Raw genomic sequence first — 26,404 nt, forward strand, 5'->3', positions numbered from 1 at the left:
GCCAAGGGTAACCACTACCTTGACTTCTAGAAAGTAAGTGTAGTTTTTTTATGGGGCCTAAAATTGTTTAATATATAATGAAATAGTAACAGAATTTTATCTGTAATGATGATGATGATTGATAATAAAGAATTAAAGTTCTTGGAGGAAATAGAACTTTGAAAGTTTATCACATCTTGTATCTAGTATAAATCTATACTAGCATAGGATATATTACATAGAATTAGTCACATTACTTCCTTTTTTTTCTATGTGGAATCGTTTTGTGTTGCCTCATGTAAGTTTACGTACTCAGTATTCTTTCTTGTTTAAAAGTCGTATTTGTTCTCAGGGGAAAGCACTACTTTTATGCTTCTAAATTTCTCTCCTTGATGTTCACTTCATTACCTCTTCCTTAGGGAAGAGTTTGACTGTAATTAGTCTATTTGCAAATGGCCCTCATGAGCAAATGTTTAATCACCAACAGAGGTGGCCTACATTCAGAAGGCCATCATGGCGTGTATTACTCCCTCTCTTGATTGCACACTCAGTTAACAAGCCGTATTTGTTGAGTATCAGCTTGATACAGAGCATTCCACCAGGTGCATTAGATATTAGGAGAAGTGTAAGATATTGACTTTGTCCTCTAGGAATTTAACACGATAGTAAGGTGGTTGAAAGTGTAGACTCTGGAGCCAGAGTGCTTAGATTCATATTCCAAGTCTACCACTTCCTGAGCTGTGTGATTTTAGGCAAGATACTTAATTCTGTGTCCCATTTTCCTTGTTTGTAAGAAGAGGCTAATAAGAATACTTAAGTCATAAAGATGTGAGGTATATTAAATGATACTAATACATATAAAGCTTTTTGAACTACTCCCCTCATGTAGTAAGTACTCAGTAAGTTTTAGCTGCTATAATAATAATCACCATAGAGATCATAGATAAAACTATTGAAATTTGGACCAAGGTAGCACATCATTATTCCATAATGAATGAAAGCAAATTGAATCATCTCAGATCACTGCTTTAAATTGGCTGCCTATTCCATATGACATCTTGCCTCCATGTTATCAGAGTCTCCAGACTGACATGAACCAATTTACTGTCTTGGATTAAAAATGAGAAAAGAGAAGAATCTATAAAAATTGTGAGAGTTTAAGGAAGCTTTGATTAAAACTCCCAAATGTATCTTTTGCAGCTTTTCCCTCGTCTCCAATTCAGGATGCCCCTCCCCACGCCAAGCCTTTCTGGATCTGTCCACTTTGTGTTCTGTGTTACCTGAATATTTAGCAATTGAAGACTTGAGTGAGCAGTATTCTCATTTATCCTTTGGGGTGTTAAGGTCTGATGAGTCATTTGTGCCTTAGTATGGTAATCAGATTATTTTTCTTTGAGTATCTCCCAGAAATCATATACAATGAAAGAATGGGAATGTGTTGTTTGGGAAAGAAATGAGTAATTTTGAAATACAGAATGTTTTATTTCCTCTCTAAATAGAGGTTTTGCAGTAAGGGGGTGTTGGGCAGCATGACATCATTGGGGATGGAGGAAGGGACAAAGAAATAAATGGTAGGATGCCAAAACTTATTTAATCTCTTTTTCAAAGTGTTGTCTGTTAGTATTGATTCACCCATATTAGCATATGTAAAGCAGGCTTTTTGGGGGGCCAGGCTAGGAAACTACCATTTATTATACATTCTTTGGGAAGATGAATTCCAGGTTCTAAAAATAAAAAGTGTGAAAGTTCCTTAATTGTTTTTTTTTTTTTTTTTGAATGCATTCCCTTTGTAAGTGAAGTAAACAGTAATTGCTATGTAAATTATGAAAAGCTGTTTTTCACTGAGAGTTACAGTAATGGAAGGAGTTAGAGTAAGTAGGGTTTGAACTGGAAAATCCTTTTAATGTTAGTGTCAAAGGTGCATAGGTGAGAGAGAGTGTGATGTCTGGAGAAAAGTGGGAACTAGAAGGTGAGATTGGCCAAGTGGTATTTCAAATTTCTAGCTGAAAAGTCTGAATTCTCTTCCTAGTAGAGAAGTAATTTTCTTTAATGCTTCTTTATACTGCAAATGTAACCCCAAATTATCCTTGTTTTTTGATTTTAAGTGAATATTATAACATTTCAATCCTTTAGAAAATGGATTTGAGTTTTCATTTATTTTTATAGAGCCCGAGGTTTCAAATTTGAAAAACTTTCCACTTTGAAGGTCACCTTAGATGACAAGAACTCCCAGCAATATATGTATGATACCACAGTCTAGCTCCATTGAACATTGTGACAGTGTGTTCTGTGGGCCTTGAGTTTTGAAGGGGAAGAAAATCTTGAAAGTTCTCTGTTCTTCAGCTTAGCCTGGCGTGTACCCATTGCCTTAATCCCTTTCTCCTTTTTCAGTTCCCTTTCTAGATGAAAAAGATACTGTTTCCCCCCCATCTGTGATACTGTATGGAAAGTAAAATGAGGAAACTAAGAGAAACTTCATAGAAAAATTTACGGAAACACATTCTGTAAAGCAAGAGCTAATTGTAAAATGTCTGTACAGTTTTTAGGGGCCTCTGTGAAGTGTGTGTGTGAGTGTGTGTGTGTATGTGTGTGAATGGTTTTTTCCTTTAAAGTGATGTCTGGTGGTAATATATAGTACAAATGATGATTTAGAAATCAAAAAATTTTCAAGGACTCTGTTTATCTATATCTGATGTAGATAATGGGCCGCCATATTAATCTTTATACGGCTTGTGAAACTTAAGCACCCATTGTGTCTTTTCCAGTGGCTGCCACATCCAGTTGAATTTCTCTTTAAGCTTGTGATTTAATTTGTACTCCTTAAAGATTTTCTTATAATATGTCTGTAGTGAAGTTGAACGGTATCCCCAGATTAATTAATTCTGAGAATACTTAGAAAAGGTTTGTGTGAATATTTTTTTTTATTTCTAAATTCACAACTTTGATACAAATACCCATGGTTTTCTTCTGTGTTTACATGCAGCCAGGAGCTATGGGCGGAGACGAGGTAAAAATTTTTTTAATGAGATCTTTTGCTTGCCAAATTGTAAATAAGTATGAGTGTGTGTGTGTTTATACCTGTGTGTGTGTGTAAAGCAATACTTATTGTATGATATGTTGTTCTAGCTTAATTATTTTAGTGACATAATTCTCATCATGTTCACTATAATTATTTTTCATTGTTGGTTGGTAATTTTTTTTTTTAATCCTAGTAAGAACATAGCAAAGACTATTTCTAACTGGAAGTTTTTGTTACATGGTTTATTGTGAATGATCTTGAGAAAATAAAGACCAAGCTTTTTTTTCTTTTTTTCTTTTTTGTCCTGTCTTCCACTGTGTTCTTTTCACACTACTTAGAAGAAAGAAGCTAGGTTTTAGAGGGCAGTTCTTGATCTTAGTAGGTGGACTGGTGAATTTTTTTTGTGTTTACAGCCAGAGGTAGATTTACCTTGAAGCTAAATGAAACTTAAGTTTCAGGAGCCCTCACTTTCATGGGTCCCTGCTAAGGTCTTTATTTTTGTATTCTTTTTCTGAAAGAGGGATCCTCAACTTGCACAGATTGTAGTCCCCGTAAAGCTTGCATTCTCTCCTGGTCGCACCCAAGCTTTCATTTGTACATTGCTGTAATCTTTCTAAAGCATTTCATATCTGTAATTTGTTCACATAATTTCATGAAATAGGGTGAGTCTAGTGTAGTAGAAAAAGTATGAGATTTAGGGTCAGAGACCTAGGTTGTCATCATAGCTTTATCACTTACGTCTGGTATCGTCATCTGGTAAATCATGAGGTAATAAAACCAAGCTTGTCCAACTTCAAGAATATTAGTTGGTGAAATTATAGTATTAAAAAATGGGAGAGGAAAACCTCTCCATGCAAACTAAAAGCATTCCACAAATGTCATTTGCTGTGGTGCTCATTTGCAGAAGCTGGGAGAGGTGAAGTCATTTTCTTGCCATGTGATCTCAAGTTAAAGTCAGAGCCAAGTCCAAAACCTTTGTCTTTTGGCTGCTTACTGGGTAACGTTTATTGTTCATCAGGCTGTCTCTGACTTTGTAGTTGAGTACTGAAGACAGGATAATAATATTATATTCATAGTATTTTATTATTTATTCCACAGTAAATATTCGTTGAATGGGTGAATACTGGTAAAACCTATGTATTTGCTTTACCATTGAAACCTTCCTTCATGGTGGAATCATACAGTTTTTTTTTTTTTAACATTTTTTATTGATTTATAATAATTTTACAATGTTGTGTCAAATTCCAGTGTTCAGCACAATTTTTCAGTTATTCATGGACATATACACACTCATTGTCACATTTTTTTCTCTGTGAGTTATCATAACATTTTGTGTATATTTCCCTGTGCTATACAGTGTAGTCTATTCTACAATTTTGAAATCCCAGTCTATCCCTTCCCACCCTCCACCCCCCTGGTAACCACAAGTCTGTATTCTCTGTCTGTGAGTCTATTTCTGTCCTTTATTTACGCTTTGTTTTTGTTTGTTTGTTTGTTTTTGTTTTTGCATACAGTCAGTTTTGTTTTCACTTTATGGTGAACAGAAATATGGTAAAGTTGATTATTTTTTAACCATGGAAGTAAATGCCATCAAACATTTTTAACCTTACAATTTTAAATTTTCAAGTGTAGAAAATAATATTACTAGAAATTATTTTGTAAGATACATTTTTTTTCATGTTGCTAGAAAATGGATCACTCTCAGGAAGGAATAGGGAAGGCCACCATCTGGAGGGTAGAGAGCAGGGGTTATTCTCTTCTTAGACACTGATCAGTTACCAGATCTTGTCTGGTTTCTTATTTCCCCTCTGGTTTCTCGGGCCTTGACCCTCTCTTTCCATTTCTTTTATTTCATCTTTCTGAAACACCACTTTGTCCATCTCACCCTCTTTCTCCATTCAGAATGCCCCATCATCTGGCTTCTCCCTGTTTCACCCACCTCATCATCTGCATTTTTTTCCCACCTCACCTTCCCCTGACCAATCCCTGTGCTTTCCCACTGTCGAGCCATTGCAAGTGCTGTCCACCTTTCCTCTCATTTACTTACCTAAAACCTGTCCTTAGTTCATGCATCCACACCTAATTCAAGTCTTACCCGCTCCCAGGAAGCCTTGCCCAGTGGCCTCACAGGCAGTGTTTCCCTCTGCTTCTGTTCCCTCACATTCTTCCTGCCTTCTCTGTATGCCCTGATTCTTCAACAAGGACAATTGTCTCTTGTGCCTATGACTGTGACCTACATAGAGCTACCACTTATTAAGTGCTTATTGTTGAGAATTGTTTTTGAAGTAAAATCCCAGATCTGTGCAGACCAGAGTTTGGTATTATGGTTTTTTTTTTTTAAATTATCTTATATTTTAAAATCATAGTATGTTAAATGCAAGAACATAAGACCACCTGTAGTTTCTGAACTCCTGCAAAAATAATTACTCTTCCTGCTTCTGTGTTGCCTTCCCCATATCTATTTGTAAGGTTTGACTTAATCGTTTTTTCAGAAACCATGATCATTTTTGCATCAAGAGCTAAGCTAAACACTCCCTAGAATGACTTGGTCACTGCTCTCTATAAGTTTGTGGTTTGATAGTTGTAAATGAAGAAAATAATGACAAAAGAGAGAGAGTAAGTATGGGGCAGAGAAGGGGAGAGAGAGCACTGAAAGACTTGAGAGTTGATTTTCTGTAATGAGAAAAGACTAGGCAGAAAATTTTTGTTTCATGCTTTTAGTCTTTTCTTCCCAAGCTGAAAAAGAAAAGCCATCTTCATAAAGTATAGTGACTTAGTCATATGGGATGGGCAGGTGTACCTCATATCCAGTCTCATTCCCTGAAATATACTCATCTGGGCCAGCATCACATAGTATACATTTGATAACCTGGCAGATTTCCCCATACTCAGTTATTTGTGTGATCAGGAGTTATAAGTTTGATTTCTTTCCTCCAGACAAAATTTAGATTTCCCCCCAAAAGCATAAAAAGTGAACTTGTTGATATATGTTACTTTAACTGTGATTAAAGTGTAGCTGTAACTCAAAATCTATGCATTACATACATGTTGGTAAATATTTTAGGAATAGAGGGCAAAGGGAATTATCTGTGACAATTTTGAGATCTGTCAGCAAGAATTAGGCCAGTGGAATCTTTCACCTCTCCTGATAAACCTGGAAAAGCTTCCTGAAATAGGTAGAATTTCAGGAACTATTTAGATGATGGAAGGGGAGTGGGAAGCAAAGCACTCCAGGTATCTGATTCAACTTAAAAAAAACCTTCGAGGTGAGATTGGTATGACCAGATGCTTGGAGCATGTGTCCGTGAGTGTATGCAGTGGGGGCCAGCTGGAGAGGAGACGCTGGCAATGAGATGGGCTGTGCTGCCCTGATGAATAGTTTTTGACACAGTTATGTCAGGCTTTACAAGGAGAGTTTTCTGATACAAATAAGGAAAACAGGAGAGAACTTGCACATCAGTTGACGGCGTAGCCGGGGAATCCAGTATTGGAGGGTAGACTCTTTGGCAAACCAAGCACTTCCAGTAGTGTGGTTGAAATGGTAATAGTTGGAAAGAAGAATTAGGTGTGAAAGGATAGGATCTGAAAATGCATATTGATTGTATATAAAGTATGTAAAAATTCAATTCAATTTCCCAGTGATACCCACTTTTATTTTCGAGGTGCGTACCAGTAGACAAATGTTGATTTCCCTTGTGGAATCAAAATGACAGCAAAGAATGTTAACATTTTCTTACTGGAGTGTTTCTGACTTCCAGAAGCTTTGACATGCATCTTAGCTGCAGCCCTTGTTAGAAACTAGCCTGATAGCTTGTGTCGTGCATGATCTTGCTTACAGATTTAGCAGCACACTTGATTAGAATATATGTTGTGTTTTTATTCTGCATGAATTTTTATGGTTTCTGGGAGACTTTTGTCTGTAAGTAGAGATGTTGGCTATGCCAGCGCTCTTGGTGTTTAACAGAATTTCTTAGTTAAAGGGCAGCAAGAAAATATAAAAGATATTTTAAAATAATGTAAATGAGCAAATGCAAAGAATGATTGGAGTTACTACTGGATTGGTGTTACTGTTGTAAAATGTACTTCTGTGTATATTTATTCCTTACAAATCTATTGACATTAATGGATGATTTAGTCAATAACAAAGGCTCTAAGAATCTAATAAAACAAACTTGCGTAGGAATTGGGTCTTACCGCCAAAAGCCTGCTCAAAGGAGAAGAGATCTGCTGTGTCAGTGAGACTGTGATACAAACATACCATCCTGCTAATTCTAACCCGGTTATGGGAGCTTTCTTGTCTAAAGGAATGGGCGGTCCTGGAGTGACACATAGACAGCTGAAGACATTTCTGAATTTTCATGGTTATAATACCTGAAATGTTACTGCTTATAGTGGTAGGAAAATTTGAGCACAAGTGGTGGTGAGGGAAATGAGACCACTAGATTTTCACTTTTGTAGGAAGTTGGTCTGGGAGGAGCCTAAACTAATAATGAAGGAGGGGTTCTGGGCTGTCCACCCTAATTTTATTTAGTAAGTTGTTTGTGTGTTTACTGTGGATCAGATGCCATGCTAGACTCTAGATCTAGTCTCCCTGCTGAATGTTCACTCTAGTGGGAAAGAAAGACAGTAAGTCTATAAGACAGAACATTTTTATACTCAAAAGTTGTGATAAGAACTAGGCAGGAAAAATGGGAGGTTCCCTCTGAGGTAAGATAGTATTCTCTGAAGAGATGTTATTTAAACTGAAATCCAAAGGATGGAAAGGCAGCTATCTTTAAATAAATTTTTTATTATGGAAGTTTCCAAATATACACTAAAATAGAATAATTTAATGAACTATATACCCATCACTTAACTTCAACATTTTTGCTGATCTTGTTTCATATAATCCCCCACTTTTTTCCCTTAGACTATTTTAAAGGAAATTCCAGACATCGTAAGACAGCTATTTTAAGAGGCTTGAAGCATAGTACTGATAAATACTGCAACACTGATAAACCTTGAAATTCACATTACGCTAAGTGAAAGAAGACAATTACAAACGATCACATATTGAATGATTCCATTTTTATGAAATGTCCAGAATAGGCAAATCTGTTGAGACAGAAAGTAGACTAATGGTTGCCCAGGGATGAGAGACGGTTCAAGGAAAATGGGGAATGACTGCTAATGGGTTAAAAGGATGAATTGTATAATATGTGAATTACATCTTAATAAAGACGTATTAAAAGGGGGCAGTTGGGGGTGGGAGGGCGGTGCTTGAGGCAAGAAAGGGCTTTGTGTGTTTGAGGAAGTACATGGAGCCCAGAATGGCTGAGTCTGGTGGGAGAGAAAGGAGGGTGTATTAAGATGAGGTTGGAGGAAGGAAGGAAATCTGATCTTGCTGGGCTTTAGCTCCTGGTAAGGTGTTTGAACTTGGTCCAAGTACAAGAAGAAAGCTATGAATGTTTTAAAGCAGGGTCAAGTGATCGGATTTATGTTTTTACAAGAGCACTCTGGCAGTTGTTTGGAGTGGAGTGAGAGGAGTGGGTTGTCTAGTTCAGAATGAGGGTAGTAGTCTAGGCAAGCGATGACGGGGTTTTAGGATAGGGTGATGGCAATGGAGTTGGAAAGAAGTGGATAAATGGAAGGTATATTCTGGGGGTAGAATCGGCCCTCCTTAACGGCATTAGATTGAAGTACTGAATGGGGAGAGCAAATAAGGAAGATTCAAAAATGATGTTCGGGTTCTAGCCTGAGCAATTGGGTGAATTATGATGCCATGTATTGAAATGGGAATGGGAGAGAATAGATTTAAAGTAGATGTCAAGAGTACATTTAGAAACTAACACAACATTGTAAATCAACTTTGCTTCAATAACTAACTAAATTAATTAAAAGGAAAAAGAAAAGAAAAAGTTCATTTTTAAACACATTCAGTTTGTGATGCCTAAGAGATACTGACATTGTATTACCAAGTAAGATGTATTTTTATCTGTTTGTATATTAGGGTTTTAGGTAAGATTTTTGTGTAGTAAAAGGAATGCCACTGGCTGCCCCCAGAAATTTGAAAACCATTCACCTAGTTCAAATCTCTCATTATGTAAATGAGACTCAGGTAAGTGAAATGTCTTGTGCAAGATCACAGAGTAAAGCCTAGGCTGGAACCTGACTATCTTGACTTCCAGGCATTTTTTTTTTTCTAATGGAAGTCATGCCTCATAATCTTTTTAAAAGAATTTTTTTTTATTTTTAAATCTTTAAAGTGACTTATGTCTGAGCTAGTTGATGAAAAACTACGATGAAAAGGGTCAGGCTTTGAATGAAAGTATTGGGACAGGGCCCTGGAGCGTGGGCCCTGGATTGATAGCAGAGACTTGGGAGCTCAGAGGTGAGGTCCGAGCAGTTTTGGCAGCCCAGCATGGCCAGTGGGCTTTTGTTTTCCTATCATAAGCTGCAGGAAAGGGAGGGTGCTGGGCAAGAGTTCTTTTGGATAACGCTTCCATGCTCTAGTACTTAGCAGGTTTCTTATTTGGCAGTTGTCTTACCAGGCTCCTTTAGTTTTAAATCATCTCTCCATCAGAGAGTGTTTGTCCAATTACTGGATCAAAAACTACATTCTGGTTATTAATTGAAAATAGAGATGAGAAAACCAGACCATTGTTGGAAGAGAAAGCCAGATGGCCGAAGTGCAGCTGCCGAGAAGCATTTCTCCTGCTTCTGTTGAAATATTGCATATGAATATTTTATGTGGAAGTATCACGAGATTCTAAAACAGATTCATATGCTAGGTACGTAAGAATATAATTTTTGGTAAGGAACGTGACTTACTGACAACATTTCAGTCTTGGGGAATGCTTTAAAGAAAAGAAGTATGTCAGAGAGATGCAAGTTAGTAGCAGGGCCTCTCATGGGACACAATTTGGGTACAGCCTCTTAAGTTTCAGTTCCTAGTAACACACATCCAGGAACTAAAATTTTATTTACCAGTCTTCCCAGGGACTATTTGCCGTAGAGGGATGATTTATGCCAACCAAATGAATGCACGAATACCCACCTCTCGAGGATCACTGGACAAATCAGAATACCAGTGTTTTAACTTATCATGGGGATGGATGTAATAGAAATACAATTTCAGTGGCTGAGTATTTGTCTACTAGTTCAAGAGCCACCTCTTCACAGTAGAAAGGCACTAAATTAATTAATAGAACAGTCTTTCAGGATTTATAATCAGAGCATAGAGAAATTTATGGTTTTCAGGCTCTGGAAACATCAAATGAGCCCTTTTGTCCCACAGAAGAGTATTCCCACCAGTATGATAAAACCCACCTATCTCCTGTTGGTTTGTACTAGGCAAACACTACGGTTTCTTAATCTACTCTTTTGTCTTTTATTTTCCATTATTATTATTTTTTTTAATTTATTTTTTTTTTTGAAGGGGGAGGTAATTAGGTTCATTTATTTATTTATTTTTAGAGGAGGTACTGGGGATTGAACCCAGGACCTTGGGCATGCTAGGCAGTCCCTCTACCACTGAGCTATACCCTCCCCCAACTCTTCTATCTTTTTAATACTTCCTGCAGACTAACTCTTTGTTCCATCAGCACTTCAGGCAGTTATGTTACAGTAAGGTTGACTAGATTATAGATTTTTTATGTTCTATTTCTGAGGATCTACTTTTCTTAACATGTTTGACCTTGGATGTTTCCCAAGGCTCCCATATACTTCACACAGTGTCTCTCTTAGTGCCTGTCTTCTGTGGACAGATAATCTGCATTTCGGTGGTTCTTAAATTTGAGCTTAGGAATCACTGGGGAAATTTGTTAAAAGTGCTGATTTTCAAGTTTGACCTTCATAATTCAGATTAAGTAGATCTGGGGACTGAGCTCTGAGACCTATATCCTTAGTTCTTACCTACAGTTAGAGAGATACATCATGTGTGTGAATTCTTAGCAGTTTCATTTGCAGGGGCAAGTTTATTACTAGAGTCTATGGCACTCTATATAGTAATAATAAGACAGAGGCTTGGTTTTAAACCTTGGAAACTTTCTCAAGTACCCATAAGCGATTTTTAAAACAGTTCAAATTTTTACAATTAACTCTTGCTTTTATTTTCTTTGCCAAAATACTCTGGGGAAGCTGTGGTTATGTTGGCCATGCAGAAAGAAAAGTTCTCTTTGTTCCAGAATGTCTTGAACATCAGCTGCTTCTCCTTCACTGCTCTGGTTTGAGACTTCCTCATCTCTTATCTGGACAATCACAGATTTCTTCAGACTCTCACCCCACCCACCCTTCTCTCCCTGGGTGCAAATTACTGGTGGAGGTGATGTAAGATTTGGGGTAGTGGGAATAACGTGGTCAGAGGCATCTTAGAGACATCATTCTGACGGGATGGAAGATGGATTAGATGGATGTATCAGAGTCTCCACGGAGTGAGTGTAGTTTTTTTTTTTTTTTTTAAAGCTAGTATTAGAATGAAATATTAAATTTGGAAAATGGGGAGATTTCCTGTTGCTTTTGTAATATAGAGTACAAAATCTAATGCTTGAACAAATAGAAGCAAGAGAGAAGGTCTCAATTTTCTAGGAACATGGTCCCATCTCTTGCCATCCTCACACCTGTATACTGTGTTCCATCATATATTTGCACTTACTGTGTTCCTTTTTTTTTTTTTTTCGCTGCTGCATCACTTTTAACACTTACTGAATACCTTATATATGCTCTTATTAGGACCTGAAGATACAGAGGTGAATGAGATTAAATCGGTCCCTGTCCTAATAGCGCTTACAGTTTAATGGAGTTGGGGAACAAGATACCAAATACATACACACATGATAGCATAATGGTAACGGAAAAAATGTTTGAGAACGTGCTGTGAGTGGATAGGAAAGGGCATCTAATCTAATCTAGAAGGTCAGGAAAGTTCCACCTGAGTTTCAATGACTTTTCAGCTTAGACCTGAAGAATGAACAGGAATGAACTATGCAACGGAGGAGTGGAGAGGAAGGTGTTTGTTTTGGGTCGGGGGACATCTTGTCCTTAGGGCCTGAGGCCGGGAGGAATAATGAGGAATTTCTAAGGAGGTCTGTGTGATCGAGGGCTTAGTGAACCAGAGGGACAGGCGGAAACTATGACGTAGGAGAGGAAGGCAGAGGCCTTACAGTTTACAGTTTTTGTACTTTATCCAAAAAGGGGGAGAAGGGATTTAAGGATAGGGGTGAAGAGTGTGGTTACACATTCAGATTAATATTTGGAAATGGTGACTATCTGTTTGGTGCAGAAAGCATTGTGGGGCACAAGATCGAAATCAGTCAGCTAAACAGGCTGTGGTGTAGACTCATTACACTGTTAGTCAGGGCAGGGATGATGGTGACCTGGACCAAGATGTTAGGACTGGAGATGGAGAGAACCAAATGGACTGAAGAATTATTTTTGTGGCTTGTGTTGGTAGGACTTAGTGAGAGATGGGTTAGATATGGAGTGTGAAAGAAAGGGACGTCAAGGATGACTCCTAGATTCCTAGATTGAATTGAGCATGGGTAATAGTCACTTTTGACTGAGATTGCAGGGAATGCCAGAGGAGCAGGTTTGGAGGGAAAGGTCAAGAGCTGTTTTGAAAGTCCTTTCTTCTTCACCTTAGAAACTCCCACTCCCACAAGAGTCCGCTCAGAATTGCCCTCCTCTGAAATCCCTCTGAGGGTCCCCTGCCCATTTCCCAAAGAACAGTAAATTGTGTTCTTGTGTCATTAGGTAAAGTCTTCTCTGCGTACTTCTCTCTCTATTTTAGTTATATACTTGCTTATCTCTCTCACGAGACTTGACTTCATTGGCAGGGACTTCCAAATAACTATCTTACTTGTTTGCTGTTCCTGGAATGTGGATAAATATTTCTTCAAGTGTTTTCCACTGAGTTATGTATGTATGCTGAAGTTCCCTTTATCTTAAATCCAGGTAATGCAAGATGAAGCTATTTTACTGCAGAATTTTTCCCAGTCTGGGTATTCTAATATGGATTGTGAATTTCTGAGACGGGCATAAGATGTGCAGTGTTTTCCAATATTATTAGGTTCTCTTGACACCGTCCTCCACCAGCTCTTGTTTTCTGAGCATCTCATGTTACTAGTGTTGAGGGTAAGGGGTGGGGATAGGAACATAATGTGGGAAATGCTGATGGGGGTGTGTGCCTGTCAGAGTAAGCATGTAATTCACTGAGTGTGGACTACATGAAAAGCAAACCTGACAGCCGTGGGGGAACATTACTGGGTGTCTTTGGGAAGCTCACTTTGCCTGCAGTTGCTGCAAACCTAGTTCGTTTACCCGCAATGAACAAAAGAGACATCAAGGGATGAGAATTTACTGTCTATTATTTGTCCTTGCCAGGCTCAAAAAGCTAGGTGACACGAGGTGACAAATTTTGTTCTGTTTCTTTGTAGCTAAGCTGGGAAGAGCTGAACAAAAAATTCTTTGGTCCTTTTATTTATTAACTCTCAACGTCAAAACAGTGCCTTTCTTATACCACCTGGGTTGTTCATAAAATAAATAGAGTTATATTAGTAACTATTTTTTTTATAAAAGAAATAAATGGTCTGTATTTTTCTAAGGCTATTTATATTCTGTTTTAGAGAGTTGACTGTAGTGATGCAGAACCTAGGTCTCAGGGAAATATAGACAGCATAGACTAAATGGGGAAGACTGTCCTTTATTTTGAAGAGTGTATGAATTCATTTTAGAGGGAAATTTTTCTTTTTTTCAAAAATTAGAGCACTCAAGATAGCTCATTTTTAGAGTGGAACCTAGCAGAAAGTTTTACTAGGAACTAACTGACTTACCCAGGAAATATATATTTTTTTTAAACTTAGATTTTATTTTGTAATGCTGGATGGCATTACTGTGTTAGATTTATTAACAGATTCTAACTGCTGGCATCTTCCTTATAGTCATGTGGAGGGGGTAGGTGCCTTTGCTCTGCAAACTTTGTTTGGCTCTAGAGTTAACAATGAAAATAACTTGAGTGATACGAAATACAGGTTAGGTGAATAAAGATGTCATAACCACATCCACATCTATACTCCTACATCTTAATGCATGTGTTTTCATTTACTTGCCCCACCCTTTATTACTGCACATGTTTATTTCCAAATTGGAGTAGCTGGGAATGGCAGGGAAAACTTTATCATTTTTAGTCCGGCTGTCAGAGGAGTTTTCAACCTCTGTCATTAGTTTAATATTCCCTCGGCTCTCAGGTCCAATCTTTAGAACTGAACCTCCGAGGTCACCATAAAGAGCAATCAAAATCTGTGAATAGAGGTTACTTTTGTATTTATTTTAAGAAATGCCCGGGGAAAGGAACAATAACCACTGAATACTCTTCATAGCAGTGATAGGGACTGTATGAGTAAAATGTAGTGATTTTTTTTTTTTTTAGCAGCGAAAACAGATGCAATTTTTGTTGCTTCTTCCTTAATGCCAGTCCTGTCATTTCTGTGGTATACCTACCTTTACACAAAAATGGTGGTATAAACTTGTCCAGACCTGGTAATCTGCAGTCACTTATTCTCTTGAAAAAGTCACAGCTCAGGATATATTTTTTGGAATGCTTCACTCTGTGCTTTGGCTCCTAATAAAGCATGTGTTTTCCAGGAAAATAATTTTAACCGTAGAAACTCCCACATTTGTTTCAGGTCGGTCTTCTCTCTTTCCCTTTGAAGATGCCTTCCTGGATGACAGTCACGGCGATCAGTCCTTGTCATCTGGCTTAAGTTCTCCCACTCGCTGTCAGAATGGAGAGCGAGTAGAACGCTACTCTAGAAAGGTGTTTGTTGGAGGCCTTCCTCCTGACATCGATGAAGGTACTATGCATTCACTAACGACTTTATAAAGGCCAGATCTGTCATCTGTGTGAGCTGACCCTGCCTCTCCTCTCCAAGGTGGCTTTAGGACATTCATATCTCAGTGTCCAGAGATGAGAATGTTCGATAGATGGGGGGAGTGATAGATGGTGCACCTCAGGTCTGCTGTTCATATACAGCAGTCTCCCAACAGCTTCCCATTTCCTAGTTACTAATTTGGGGATACATTTAATAATGAGAGCTAATATTTATGGAACTCTTACTATAAGCGCATCAGTGTGCTAAATGCTTTATGTTGCATTATGCCATTTGATCTCCATGGCTGTCCTATAAGGCGTCTCCTACCAGCTCCATTTTGTAGATGAGGAAATTGAGGATCAGAAAGAAGCAGTTTATCCAGGGTTATGTAGCTAATGGTGCAGCTGGAATCAAATTCACTTGGATTCCAGAGCTTTTGCTCATATCCATCACACCATTAGCATCTCATACTTTAATGTAGATCCCTGTTAATGAAAAACTCCCTCTTGCCTTTAAAAGAATGAAGACTAATTAGAACATTTCTTAGTAATGTTTTTGAGATACTACCAATCCAAAAGTGAGTTCCACTTATGCCTAAAGCCAATCAGTATGTAGTAGATTGTCAATAAATATTTGTTGAATGGATGAATGAAATAAAATTGTGACAAAGTTAACTCAAGGGAAAAAAACAACTGGAGTTCTCATAGACTTTAGATCTACTATAAAAACATTGTCAAAACAGAATTGTTTTGCCAGCATTATTCTAGCTATGATGTTTGTCTAATTTGTCGTGATTTTCTTTTTTTCCATGATGGGAGAATAGTCTCTAAAATAGGTTTATCTTAGACTTACTGCTTTAAAGTTGTACGCAGCTGGAGACTCATTTCCCTCCAAACTGTTGTCGTACTGGTGTTAATTTCATCTGTAGATTTTTTTTTCTTTAAGACAAAATGTTTGATCAAGGCTGAGAGAGTGGCAATTTAGGCCTGATTAGGAGCTTAGTTATAACCTTCTGCTTTAAGTCAAAGTCAGAAGGAAAAGATAAATGGGTTAAGCTATAATTTTTGAAACATTTTCCTTACAGGTTGTGTATTAGGAATGTATGAGAGAAAGAGAACTTTGACTTTTAACTTTTTCTTACCCCTAAGTAGAATTACCTACTTACTGTCTCTACTCCTCACCAAAAAAGTAGTACCTATTTCTAAAACACTCTTAAATTAATAATAATAACCCAAGATTAGTGATTTTAGAGATTATTTCATGCAAGTGCAAGTATATCTTAAACACTTGATGTTCTTTTGCCTTTTTTTCCTAAAAACTGAGAACATTCCTATTTTTAGAATCTCCTTCTTACTTGACAGAGAGGTCACCTTAGCTAATGTCAGATTCTTTTTCTTCCAAATTCTTCATGTCAGGCTTATTGGAAGTGAAAGGAAATGAATTATAGTTAGAAACATTCTGCATGGTTGACAGTGAATAACCCCTTAACGATGGTATTTCACTTAGTAAGTTTGAACTTCTGTAAAAATGCTTTAGAAAATAGCTCTCCAAACATTTTCAAATAAAAAGACATGTTTTATGATATTCTGTTTGCAGTATTTTTTTTTCTTTTTTGCTAAGATTCCTTCTTTGTTCTGTAGATGAGATCACTGCCAGCTTCCGCAGGTTTGGACCTCTCGTCGTAGACTGGCCTCACAAAGCTGAAAGCAAGTCGTATTTTCCTCCTAAAGGTAATGCACCTACAGTATCTCCACTGCCTGCCTGTTGGAGAGCTAGCATGAAGGTTCAAACAAAAGGCAGCCTTTTAACTCTTGAAATAGCTGTTGACTCCCCCCCTCCCCGCAATTAAGAAAACATTTTTATGTTGATCATCTTTTTGTGTTTGACTGTTTCTACTTGGAGACTGTTCTCCCAGGAGCATGCTGATTGTTTCATGGCATCTATTTTTTTGATAGTAAGCTCCTGTGCATCTGTTGTCAATGAGCCTGGTGCTAACTTTCCACTAATTGAGAGAGAAGACCTAGGGTTTTGAGGAATGTCAGCAATGGAGAAGAAGATTATTTTGAGTCAAATTTTATTTGTATCCCATAGCCCTCCCTGTGGTTTTATAGATCTTATAAATCCCAGACTTGGAAAAGCAAGTGGCTGAAGAATGACATTATATGAAATTACCTTTATCCATGTCTGTATCTTAAGTGACTTAGCCTGTTGAGAGGTAGAGGGCAAACTAGCAATGGACTCTTCACATGACCTTGCTTCCTTTATTTTGGGTAGGCTCTTTTGATAATTTATGAGGGCATGAAAATATATCACTTTGCTTATAGTTTATCATTTCTGTGGAATCTGGGGGACTTTTCTGATAGTAGTAATTTTGGGTATGTTCCTGGGTTTATATTGAAGAGTGTTTTGAGCTCAAGAGAAAGTTTTCTTCTTGTGTTATGTTCTGTACGTTTCAAGGATGTCTTTCATCTCTAAGGAATTGTATTTTTGGTATGTATTAGCGTGTAGCAATGCCACAAGACGGGGGAGTCAAAATACTTGTCCTTCCTGTGCCTTGTATAGGGATCAAATTATAGCTCAACCTAGGAAACCGCAAAAGGCTTCCTTTTATGTCTGGTTTATTAGGTTTCTTTGTTACTTCTACTTCTCCCTACTCTCTCTATAGCCTATGAAAATGGTTTACTCACTAAATAAAGGCTGTTTGTTTGCTTTTAACATTTTTCTGCTAATCCTCTCCAATAATTTGCAAAATTAAAATTAAGTTTTATAGTAAGCAAAAAAGATAAAAATCTTCATGCTGATTATTTCAGTGAAGGAATATATTCACCACCTTGTGGTACATGTATGACACTGTTTAAAGAAACATATGTTTAAAACATGTTTTAAAGAGTGCTGATGGTTTGTTGAATCAGAGTAGTGGTATTTCAGTGAATGAATGAGTTCACCACACTGTGCTGCATGTCACATACTCTGTGAAGTCACATGTATAGAAGGATGCTTCTGTGAATACTGGTTGCACATGTGAACGAAGGCAGTGTTACTTCAGTGAAAGAACGTACTCACCACACTGTGGTACATGTAACATACTCTGTAAAATGACATGTATGAAAGGTATTTCTAACAGTTACAGTTGAAAAAAAAATCATTCTGAGAAGGTTACAAAAATGATTCTGGGATAAAAGATGTCAGATGATCATTGTAAAAAATAAAAATGAAGATAAGCATTTATGGTCATGTCCAAAGAATATTATCCCAAATCTGCCTCTATCAGAGGTAATCACAGTATATATTTCATTAAACATCCTTCTTATATCTCTTTATGAATATATGCATTTATATGAAATTTTAAATTTTAGGTAGATGGGATCACACTATACATGATGTTTAATAGCCTGCATTTCCCCCCAGCAATGTCAACATCTTTCTATAAGAAGCCTACATTATCCTTAATCACCGTATTTTATTTAATCAGTCCTGTTGATGGACATTTAAGCTGCTTTCAGTTGTTTTCTCTCATAGATGATGCTTCAGTGAATGTCCTTGTGCCTGCACTTTTTTGCTTTTTATAATTGCCTCTTTGGGTGAATTTCCAGAAGTGAGGTACATGTTTAGACATATTGCCAAGCTGCCCTCAACAAAGATCATGCACATTTATGTTTCCATCAATGGTATTTGATTTACAAAACTCAGTTTTATTGAGGATCAGGAGATTTCAGTCTTCGCCAATCTGATGGTTAAAATAACATCTTTTTTGGCATTGTTTTTCTTTTACTGGCCATCGGAATTTATTATTTTACTTTTTTTACATTGAAATCTCATTTCTGTCTGGGATTTATAATGAAGTAAAGCCTCGAAAGGATCCAGCTATTTTTTCTAGATAGCATGCCAGTTGTCCCAGCAGTCATTCATTAGCATTGAGTATTGATTGGAAGGTCATCTCTCCTGTTTGTCTACATTTAGATTTCAAAGACTTAGTTTTTAAAAAAGGTTAAAGATTTCATTAGTAATTTTGTTTACATGTTAAAATGATAATTTGGGGAAAATATTGGATTAAATAAAATATATTAAAATTAACTTCACCTGTTTCTTTTTACCTTTTTAAATGTAAACATTGGAAAATTTTAAATTACGTAAATGACTCATGTATTTATTGGACAGCAGAACAGGGGTCAGCAGACTGTTTTTGTTTGTACGGCCTGGGAGCTAAGGATGGTTTTTATATTTTTAAGGGTTGTAAAAGCACACACACAGAGAATAGGTAACAGAGACCAAATGTGGCCCTAAAATCCCTTTACAGAGAATTTATTGACTCCTGTTCTAAAATGGCCCAGAGAATTGCTCATTTAGCTTCTGAGACATTCAGAACAAAAGAGGCAGTTGATTTCAGAGAAAGTCTGTATATTTGCGGGCCTAAGCAATTATTAAATTTTTTCTTCTACTGAGTCAAATGCGTCCCTGCAGTCTTTACCCACTGATCAATTGTGTCCAATAAAGTAAAACAGAGCCAGTCATTGTGACATTTACCTCTTGGTACTTAACGGACTATCAGTTTCTCTTTAGTCTTCTCTTTTCCAAGTTAAATATTTTTACTCCTCTAGTCGTGCTTTAAGCCTAATGGTTTCTGGACCCACATTATTCTTGCCTGCCTTTTCTGTGTACATGCCATGTTTACAATATCTTACTTGAATTTGTTACTGAGAGATGACGAGAGAGCATTCGGGTTGGTATGAGCAGCACGGAGTCGAGCAGCTCTGTGAACTCTGTGGTGTGGGTCCCACGCCTGTGTAATGGCGTAACAATGTACAGCATTAGAGCTGGGGCCCTTATTTTATAGCTGAGGTTGAGTGTTGAGATGGACTAGTGAGAGCCAGGCCAAGAGGAGAATCTGGATCTTCTGATTCTGGTCCTCAAGCTTGCATCCTCAGAGAGCAGATTGCCTTTCTGGTGATTTTGGGGTCAAGGAGGAGAAATAATTATACTGTTGGCTCCTGTTGTGTTTTGCTCTCAGCCAAAGTCTGATTGACCTATTTTGGGAGAACCTAAAGAAATGTTGGTGTTATTCCAAGACTGAAGTAACTTTGAGAATCCATGCCCATTGCTTTGAACATTGGGAACATCTAAGTAGTTCACCTCAAACTGTTCTGTGCCTTTTAATAATGCCCCCTCATGCTGTTTCTACTTTTCCTTAAATTCCTTAGGTTTTAATTTAGGTCAGTGCCTTCTTGGTGATGCCCTTCTTGCCAGTGATACTTTTCTTAGGTCACCTCAGCTTGGCTATAAGGTGCAGTTTCTTTGGCTGCCCATTTTAGTCTTATGTGTAAGTAGAGAGGAAAACATGAAATATCCACTGTTAAATCTTTCGGCCTTTTTCTCAGAAAGTGTGTACCTAATGAAATAAACAGAATCATTCATTTATCCAGCAGGTTTACCTGTACAGATGTGGAGTAGGGTTTGTAAAATTATGACCATTTTAGTGGACTATGGAGAGCTTAGTATCCATGTAGAGAAACAGTGGCCAAGCACCTGAGCTGTCCCCTTAGGTGTTGTTGGGCCAGTAGTAGGAGGTGATGGAGAGTGAGTTTCTCCAGCACGAGGCCACTGAGGCCTTTGATCAACTATTTGTGGATGCAGAGCCCTCTGGATCAATTTGTCTGTGGGCCACAGCAGGTGGTTGCTTGGTGTCCTTCAGGGCACCACTGAGAACCTGGAAGGCATCAGAAAGCATGGCAGTCAGACTGCATCTCTACAGGATGTATTCTCGGACCTCATGAACTTACAGTCCCATGGTGGAGATAAGAAAATAGTCAAACAGTCACAGAATAACACAATTAATTACAGACTAGTAGTTCTCTAAGGGAGAAATGGAGAGTGTGGTGACTTAAAAAAAGGGACATAGATTTGGATTGGGGATATGGAGAGAGCTTCTCTGAGAAAACAGCAAACCTGAAAATTGAGTTAGCTAGAAAGTGTAGGGAAGGAAGTTCCAAGCAGAGGAGTACCATATGGGAAATAGTGAGTGTGAAAGGGGCTTCAGTACCTTTGAAGAAATGAAGGAAGTGTGGTTGGAAAGTTTTGAGGGAGAAGAAAATGATGCAAAAGAAAGCCTTGAAGAAGTATTTTTTTTTCCCTTCCTTGAATTGCTTTAGTCCCCCAGAGACAGATGTAAAGGCATTTGTATGGTGTTTGTCTTTGAGGTGGAGGGAGAATGAAGTTGGGTCAAGTAGAAATAGCAGTTTAAAATACTTTCAAATAGCTGTTGATAAAGATTGAAGCAAAATCTTGTTTTGTGTTTTCTATATTTGGTTCTTGATGATGAAAAGAAATCCAGTTCTAATCAAAATATTGAGGAAAAGTTTCCTGAGATTGCATTCTCATGCTGTTTAGTTCTGAAATAGTAGAGTTGAAATTGTGAGTCCTGGAAAGAGAGGATCTCCCAAATGTTAGTGCATGAACTGAATCCTGTTTTCATACAAAATACTTACTAACAGCATTATGTACATAGCAGCTTGTGTGCAGGTAATTTGAAGATAGTTATTGCAAAGGGATGGTGAGAGAACAGAATAAATGCAAACAGAGGGCCCAGGTCCTGGTGCAAATGGTCATGCAGCACTGGGGACATCAGTCCATCTAATATTTGTTGCACATCAGTCCGTGGAAGAGTCTACTGTTTGGCCTTGTGGGGGATCTAGAGAAGACATCATTCTTGTTTTTGAGAAGGCTGCAGTTTTCCAGAGAAGACATGAAAATACAGATGAGAAACATTAAGTAATGGTAAAGAGCATGGATTCTGGAACAGACTTGCTGAGCTACCCTGCGTATTAGTTGTCTGACCTTAGGCATGCTATTGAACCTTACTTTTCCTTAGTTTCATCACCTGCGAAAGAGGGATAATAAGAGTACCTACTTTATAAGGTTGTGATGAAGGTTAAAATGAGTACATCCATGTGGAGTGCTTAAAATAGCCCCAGCATACAGGAGGTTTTACGAGTGATGTTATTTTTATTGAAATACAGATGAACTTACAGTTAATGACAAGTGAGTAAAAACTATTCTCTGCATCCAGAGGAAGAATAGATTACTGTGGGTTGTGCAAGACCTTGGTCTCAAAAGCTGAACAGGAAAAGAAGAGGCAGAAATTGCAGGAGGCTAGAATAATGATAATTGGGACGGCTAACATTTACTCAGGGCTCATTGTGAACTGGGCAGTGGGTTACCATTTTCTACACTTAATCTAATTTAATCTTCCCAACTCCACAAGGTAGGCACCCTTATTATTCCCATCTTAAAGAGTAAGAAACAGGCTTAGAGGAGAGTAATTCATCCATAGTCCTGTGTTAAATGATAGGACTGGGATTTTAGCCCAAAAAGGCTGACCTCAGCACCCCACATTTATTAAATATGGCACCACTCTGTTGTCGTTAGGCAATAAGGATGGCCTGGAGGTAGGTGCCTTCAAGGCAGGCTTTAATTAAGGCGGGGTTATGTGGTAGCCTCACTGCCAGGCCGAGGACTGAGGCCCAGTAGGGCTCTCTGGAGGCCAGGTGGCTTTGGATTTTGTGTTTTCCCTGTTATTCTTTCTGCCTGTCACTGAATCTATTCTTTTAAGGGAAAGAGGCCCCAGGGGCCCTAAGCCCCAGCCCAAGCCCTTACGGGTTTTAAAATTAATTAATTAATTAATTCCTTTGTGCCTTACCCCCTGAGCTCCAGGGAGGGGTCCCACTCACCCTGTCCTCTCTCTGAAGCCCAGGCTGCTTCTTGGCTGGCAGGCACTCCCGTGCCATTTAGCTGTGGATAATCCTGGCTGGGAGAAGTAGGGCAGAGCTACCAGCCCCACTCTCCCAAGCAGTCCTTTAGCCTCTTTTATACGTCTTATTTATTCGTGTGTGTGTGTGTGTGTGTGTGTGTGTGTGTGTTGGTTGCTTTCTTTTTGTAAGACTCCAGAGTGTTGTGTATGGTTTCTCTTCACAGCCCAGCTTCCCCATGGGCACTTCCACGAAGAGAGGGGATTTCTCAGAAAACGAGAGGGAAATCCCTTAGAGCAGGGAAGGGCGGTGCCTGCTAGCTGTTGTGGACCTTCCTGAGAAATAAATATCCCCTAAGTCAGGAGTACAGGCTCAGCATACACAGGAATGAAATGCCATTTGCAGCAACATGGATGGGCCTAGAGATTACCACACTAAGTGAAGTAAGTCAGAGAGAGTAGTCAGACAAATATCATATGACTTAGCAAGTAAGTCAGACAAATACAATATAGTAATGCTTATATATGGAATCAAAAAAAAATGATACAAATGAACTTATTTAAAAACAGAAATAGGTTTACAGACATAGAAAACAAATTTATGGTTACCAAAATGGAAAGGGGAGGGGATAAATTAGGAGTTGTGGAATTAACAGATATAAAATAGATAACCAACAAGGACCTACTATATACAGCACAGGGAACTATGTTCAATATCTTGTAATAATCTGTAATGGAAAAGAACCTGGAAGAGAATAGATTTACATATGGTATATGTATAACTGAATCACTTTGTGTACACCTGAAACTGGCACAACATTGTAAATCAATTATACTTCAATTAAGAAAAAAAAAATGCAGGCTTTGGAGTAAGCTGTCTGGGTTGGATTCTTGCTCTGTCACTTCCATTGCTATATCTTTGGGCTGATTATGAGTCTTTTTAAACCTCTTTTCTCTTTTTTTTAATCTACATAATGAAAACAATAATACCACTTCTGGGTTTTTATGAGGATTAAATGAGATAGTGCACATAGAATACTTTCAGTGTCCAGATATCACTGAAGACTTCTTTTTTTTTAAAGCAAGAGGGGAAGTTGGACTTTTTATTTGGTTTTGGTTTTGGTTTTTTTAGCCAGAGTCAGAAAAACCGTTTAGGAATTTTCTGTAATCAAGTTCATAAGAAGTAATAAGGACAATGAAATCCTAAGATAGTAGCATTGAGGTATTATTAGAATGAGGAGAGAAAGGCCAGGGGTCTCAGTGGTAGAGCAGATCGTGATGACGATAGATTTGATGGCAGGGCTGTGCTGCAGTTCCTTCCCCGGAGTGGGAGAATCATGACGCTGCTGTTGAATGGAGAAGAGTCAGTAGAAAGAAAACCAGTTTGGTGTCGTGTTGATTCGATTAAAGACATGTAGAGTTTGGCATGTTAGAGCATCCTATGGGAGTGGAAATTCCTAATGGGGAATTGGAATGGTGGCTAGAGAGTTTGGGAAAAGAGATGGGAGCTGGAGATACACGTTTCTTGAGAGTCATCTTTACAGAGAAGAGGGAGAAAACGAAAAGCAGTTAATCAGCAAATTTTGTGAGGAACCAGAAAGAAAAAGAGGACATGGCAGTGGAAGTGTGGGTGAGTGAGGGACTGAGAGCGTGTCTGGCTACGGAGGCTAAAGGAAAGAAGCTTCAAGAAAGAACAGCCAGCACCACCAGATATCGCAGGGTCACTGAGGAGTCCTTCTTGGACTAGAGATGCGTGTGGCCCTCTTGTCAAGTACACGATCACAGTCATTTCTATTGTTATCCTAATTCTAGGCCTTAATATTGTAATGAAGTAGTAGAATCAGTACAGAGCAATCTGGTTTGAAGTGAGCAAGTGTTATTTTATAAGCAGTAAGAGTAATCCTGCCTCCCTAGCAGAGCCAACCGTCATCGTTTTTGTTTTCCTCTAGTCTATATTCATATATATCTTTTTTTGTTGAGGGTTAATAATAGCAGAGATACAGTTTTCTGTTCTCTTTTCTCCCATGTTTCTGGTTAATTTTTATATTTTTTAAGTGACTGCCTAACCCATTGTTCCACCACAGTTTACTTGCTTGTGGGTCATGTAGGCTATTATAAATAATGCTTCTGTTAATATATCCCTGTGTATAGTTTTTCTTTCATAGGATTTTCTTTGGGATAAATTTGCAGCAGAAGCTTAACCAGAGTTAAAAGAAATGAAAATCTTAATGACTCCGGATTTGCTATCACATGGCTTCCCAAAGCAATTTTCTTTATGAAGTTTATGCTAATTTGGACATCTGCAGTGCATTTTTTTTGCTTAGTTCCAAGTCAGATAAATGGTACACTGCAGTTGCGGACATACCTTTTTGCCTGTGGGTTTGGAATAAATGGACTTCTGCAGAAACCAGGAACCACAGTGGTATGAATCTTGTACTTAAAGCGTTTAAACCTTTTTCTCTTGGGTCTCATCTGTTGAATCTTGGGTGTTACTTGACATCATGTCGTATCGTTCTCTGCCTTCCCTTCCCTGGCCACACTGACTTCTTTGCTGTTCTTTGAGGTAAACTAAAGCTTCTCAGGGCCTTAGTACTTCCTTTTGTCTGAAGCCAGCTTCCCCCAAATTTCTGAATGGGCTGCTTTTCTCTTCCCTTTGACAGACTCCTGCTCAAATGTCGCCTTAGCAGAGAATCTTTTCTGACTTTCTTGTCTAACATAGTAGCCCCTCTGCCCTCTTGCTCTCTATTTCTCCTACCCTCATTTTATTTTTCCTCAAAGTACATATCATGACCTAAAAAAAAATTGTATGTGTTTTTCTGTCAGTTTTCCAAGTTGGAATGTAAGTTTTATAAGCGCAGAGATTTTTACGTTTTGCTCACTGTTCTGCACTCAGCACCTCGCACACCTGCCTCAGTGGCTCGCCCTCAGATATTTGTTAAGTGGATGAATTTTATCTTTGCAGATGATGAGTTCATTACTTGTTTGCAGAGTAGAGCCCATCAAATTTTAGAGCTAGAAAGTTCCTTAATGAAAGTCTCATTCTAATACAACCTTTTTTAAAAAACTGAGACTCAAAGACGTGAAGTGTCTTTTCATAAGAGCACACAGCTGTTATTAGATAAGCTTGAACCTGGCAGACCAATAGTTGATACTATTTTTACCTGGTGAATTATAAAGGAAATAGTTTTTTTTGTTGTTTGTTTTGCTAGTGTTTATCATTTGTGGGCATGGAGGATAGGTTTAAACTATATAAACTGATAAGTTATGCTGTTATTTACAAGGCTGGATTTTATATAAAAGTTAGCAATTTAATTTCTGTGACACATGGTAGGCTTCCACAGGTATTTAAAAGTGAAGGTGGTCCTTGGCTTCTCCCTGAATTCTTCTGTTCTGTTGGCCATATTCACATAGCTATTTCCAAAGACCTGGGTTAGATTGAGGCTGTTGGTCTGAGCTGCCCTTTAGCTGTGGCTTAACCTTGGGGTTCTGCCTCTTGGGCGATGCCACACCATTTCTGGACATGAGTGCACTGCTTAGTAGTAGAATTTGACTACAAGGATCAGTGAGTTCTCTTGTGCTACTTCAAATCAGGGATGTGGTTATGAGTGACAAGGGAAGTCCCAAAATAGGAGCCAGGTGTCATGGAGACTGTGCCTGGGGGTGGCAGGCTGTGGGGATTCGAACAGTGGGAGCTGTTAATTCTTCACTGTCGTGTTCCACCATTATCATGACTCAGCTCTGTGCTCCTCTCTGTGCTTCCAGCAGGTAAACTGCTTTCATAATTCTACTGAATTACAGAAGGAGAGAATTCGATTGGCT

At 38.2% G+C, this 26,404-nt stretch overlaps 1 protein-coding gene across 6 annotated transcripts in view; it reads left to right on the forward strand.

Annotated features, from left to right (window-relative positions):
• Positions 1 to 26,404, forward strand: part of CPEB3 (cytoplasmic polyadenylation element binding protein 3) — a 164,519-nt gene that overhangs the window by 81,486 nt on the left and 56,629 nt on the right. For 3 of the 6 annotated variants that reach the window (XM_032491321.1, XM_032491319.1, XM_032491320.1), the window contains exons 5-7: positions 2,963 to 2,986; positions 14,659 to 14,826; positions 16,485 to 16,574. In XM_032491321.1, the coding sequence (XP_032347212.1) occupies positions 2,963 to 2,986; positions 14,659 to 14,826; positions 16,485 to 16,574 (282 nt within the window). Of the gene's footprint in view, positions 1 to 2,962; positions 2,987 to 14,637; positions 14,827 to 16,484; positions 16,575 to 26,404 lie in introns of all 6 variants that reach the window. The other 3 variants (XM_032491322.1, XM_032491324.1, XM_032491323.1) reach the window with 2 other exon arrangements.

This window comes from Camelus ferus, chromosome 11, assembly GCF_009834535.1.
Source record: "Camelus ferus isolate YT-003-E chromosome 11, BCGSAC_Cfer_1.0, whole genome shotgun sequence".
Classification (NCBI taxonomy): domain Eukaryota; kingdom Metazoa; phylum Chordata; class Mammalia; order Artiodactyla; family Camelidae; genus Camelus; species Camelus ferus.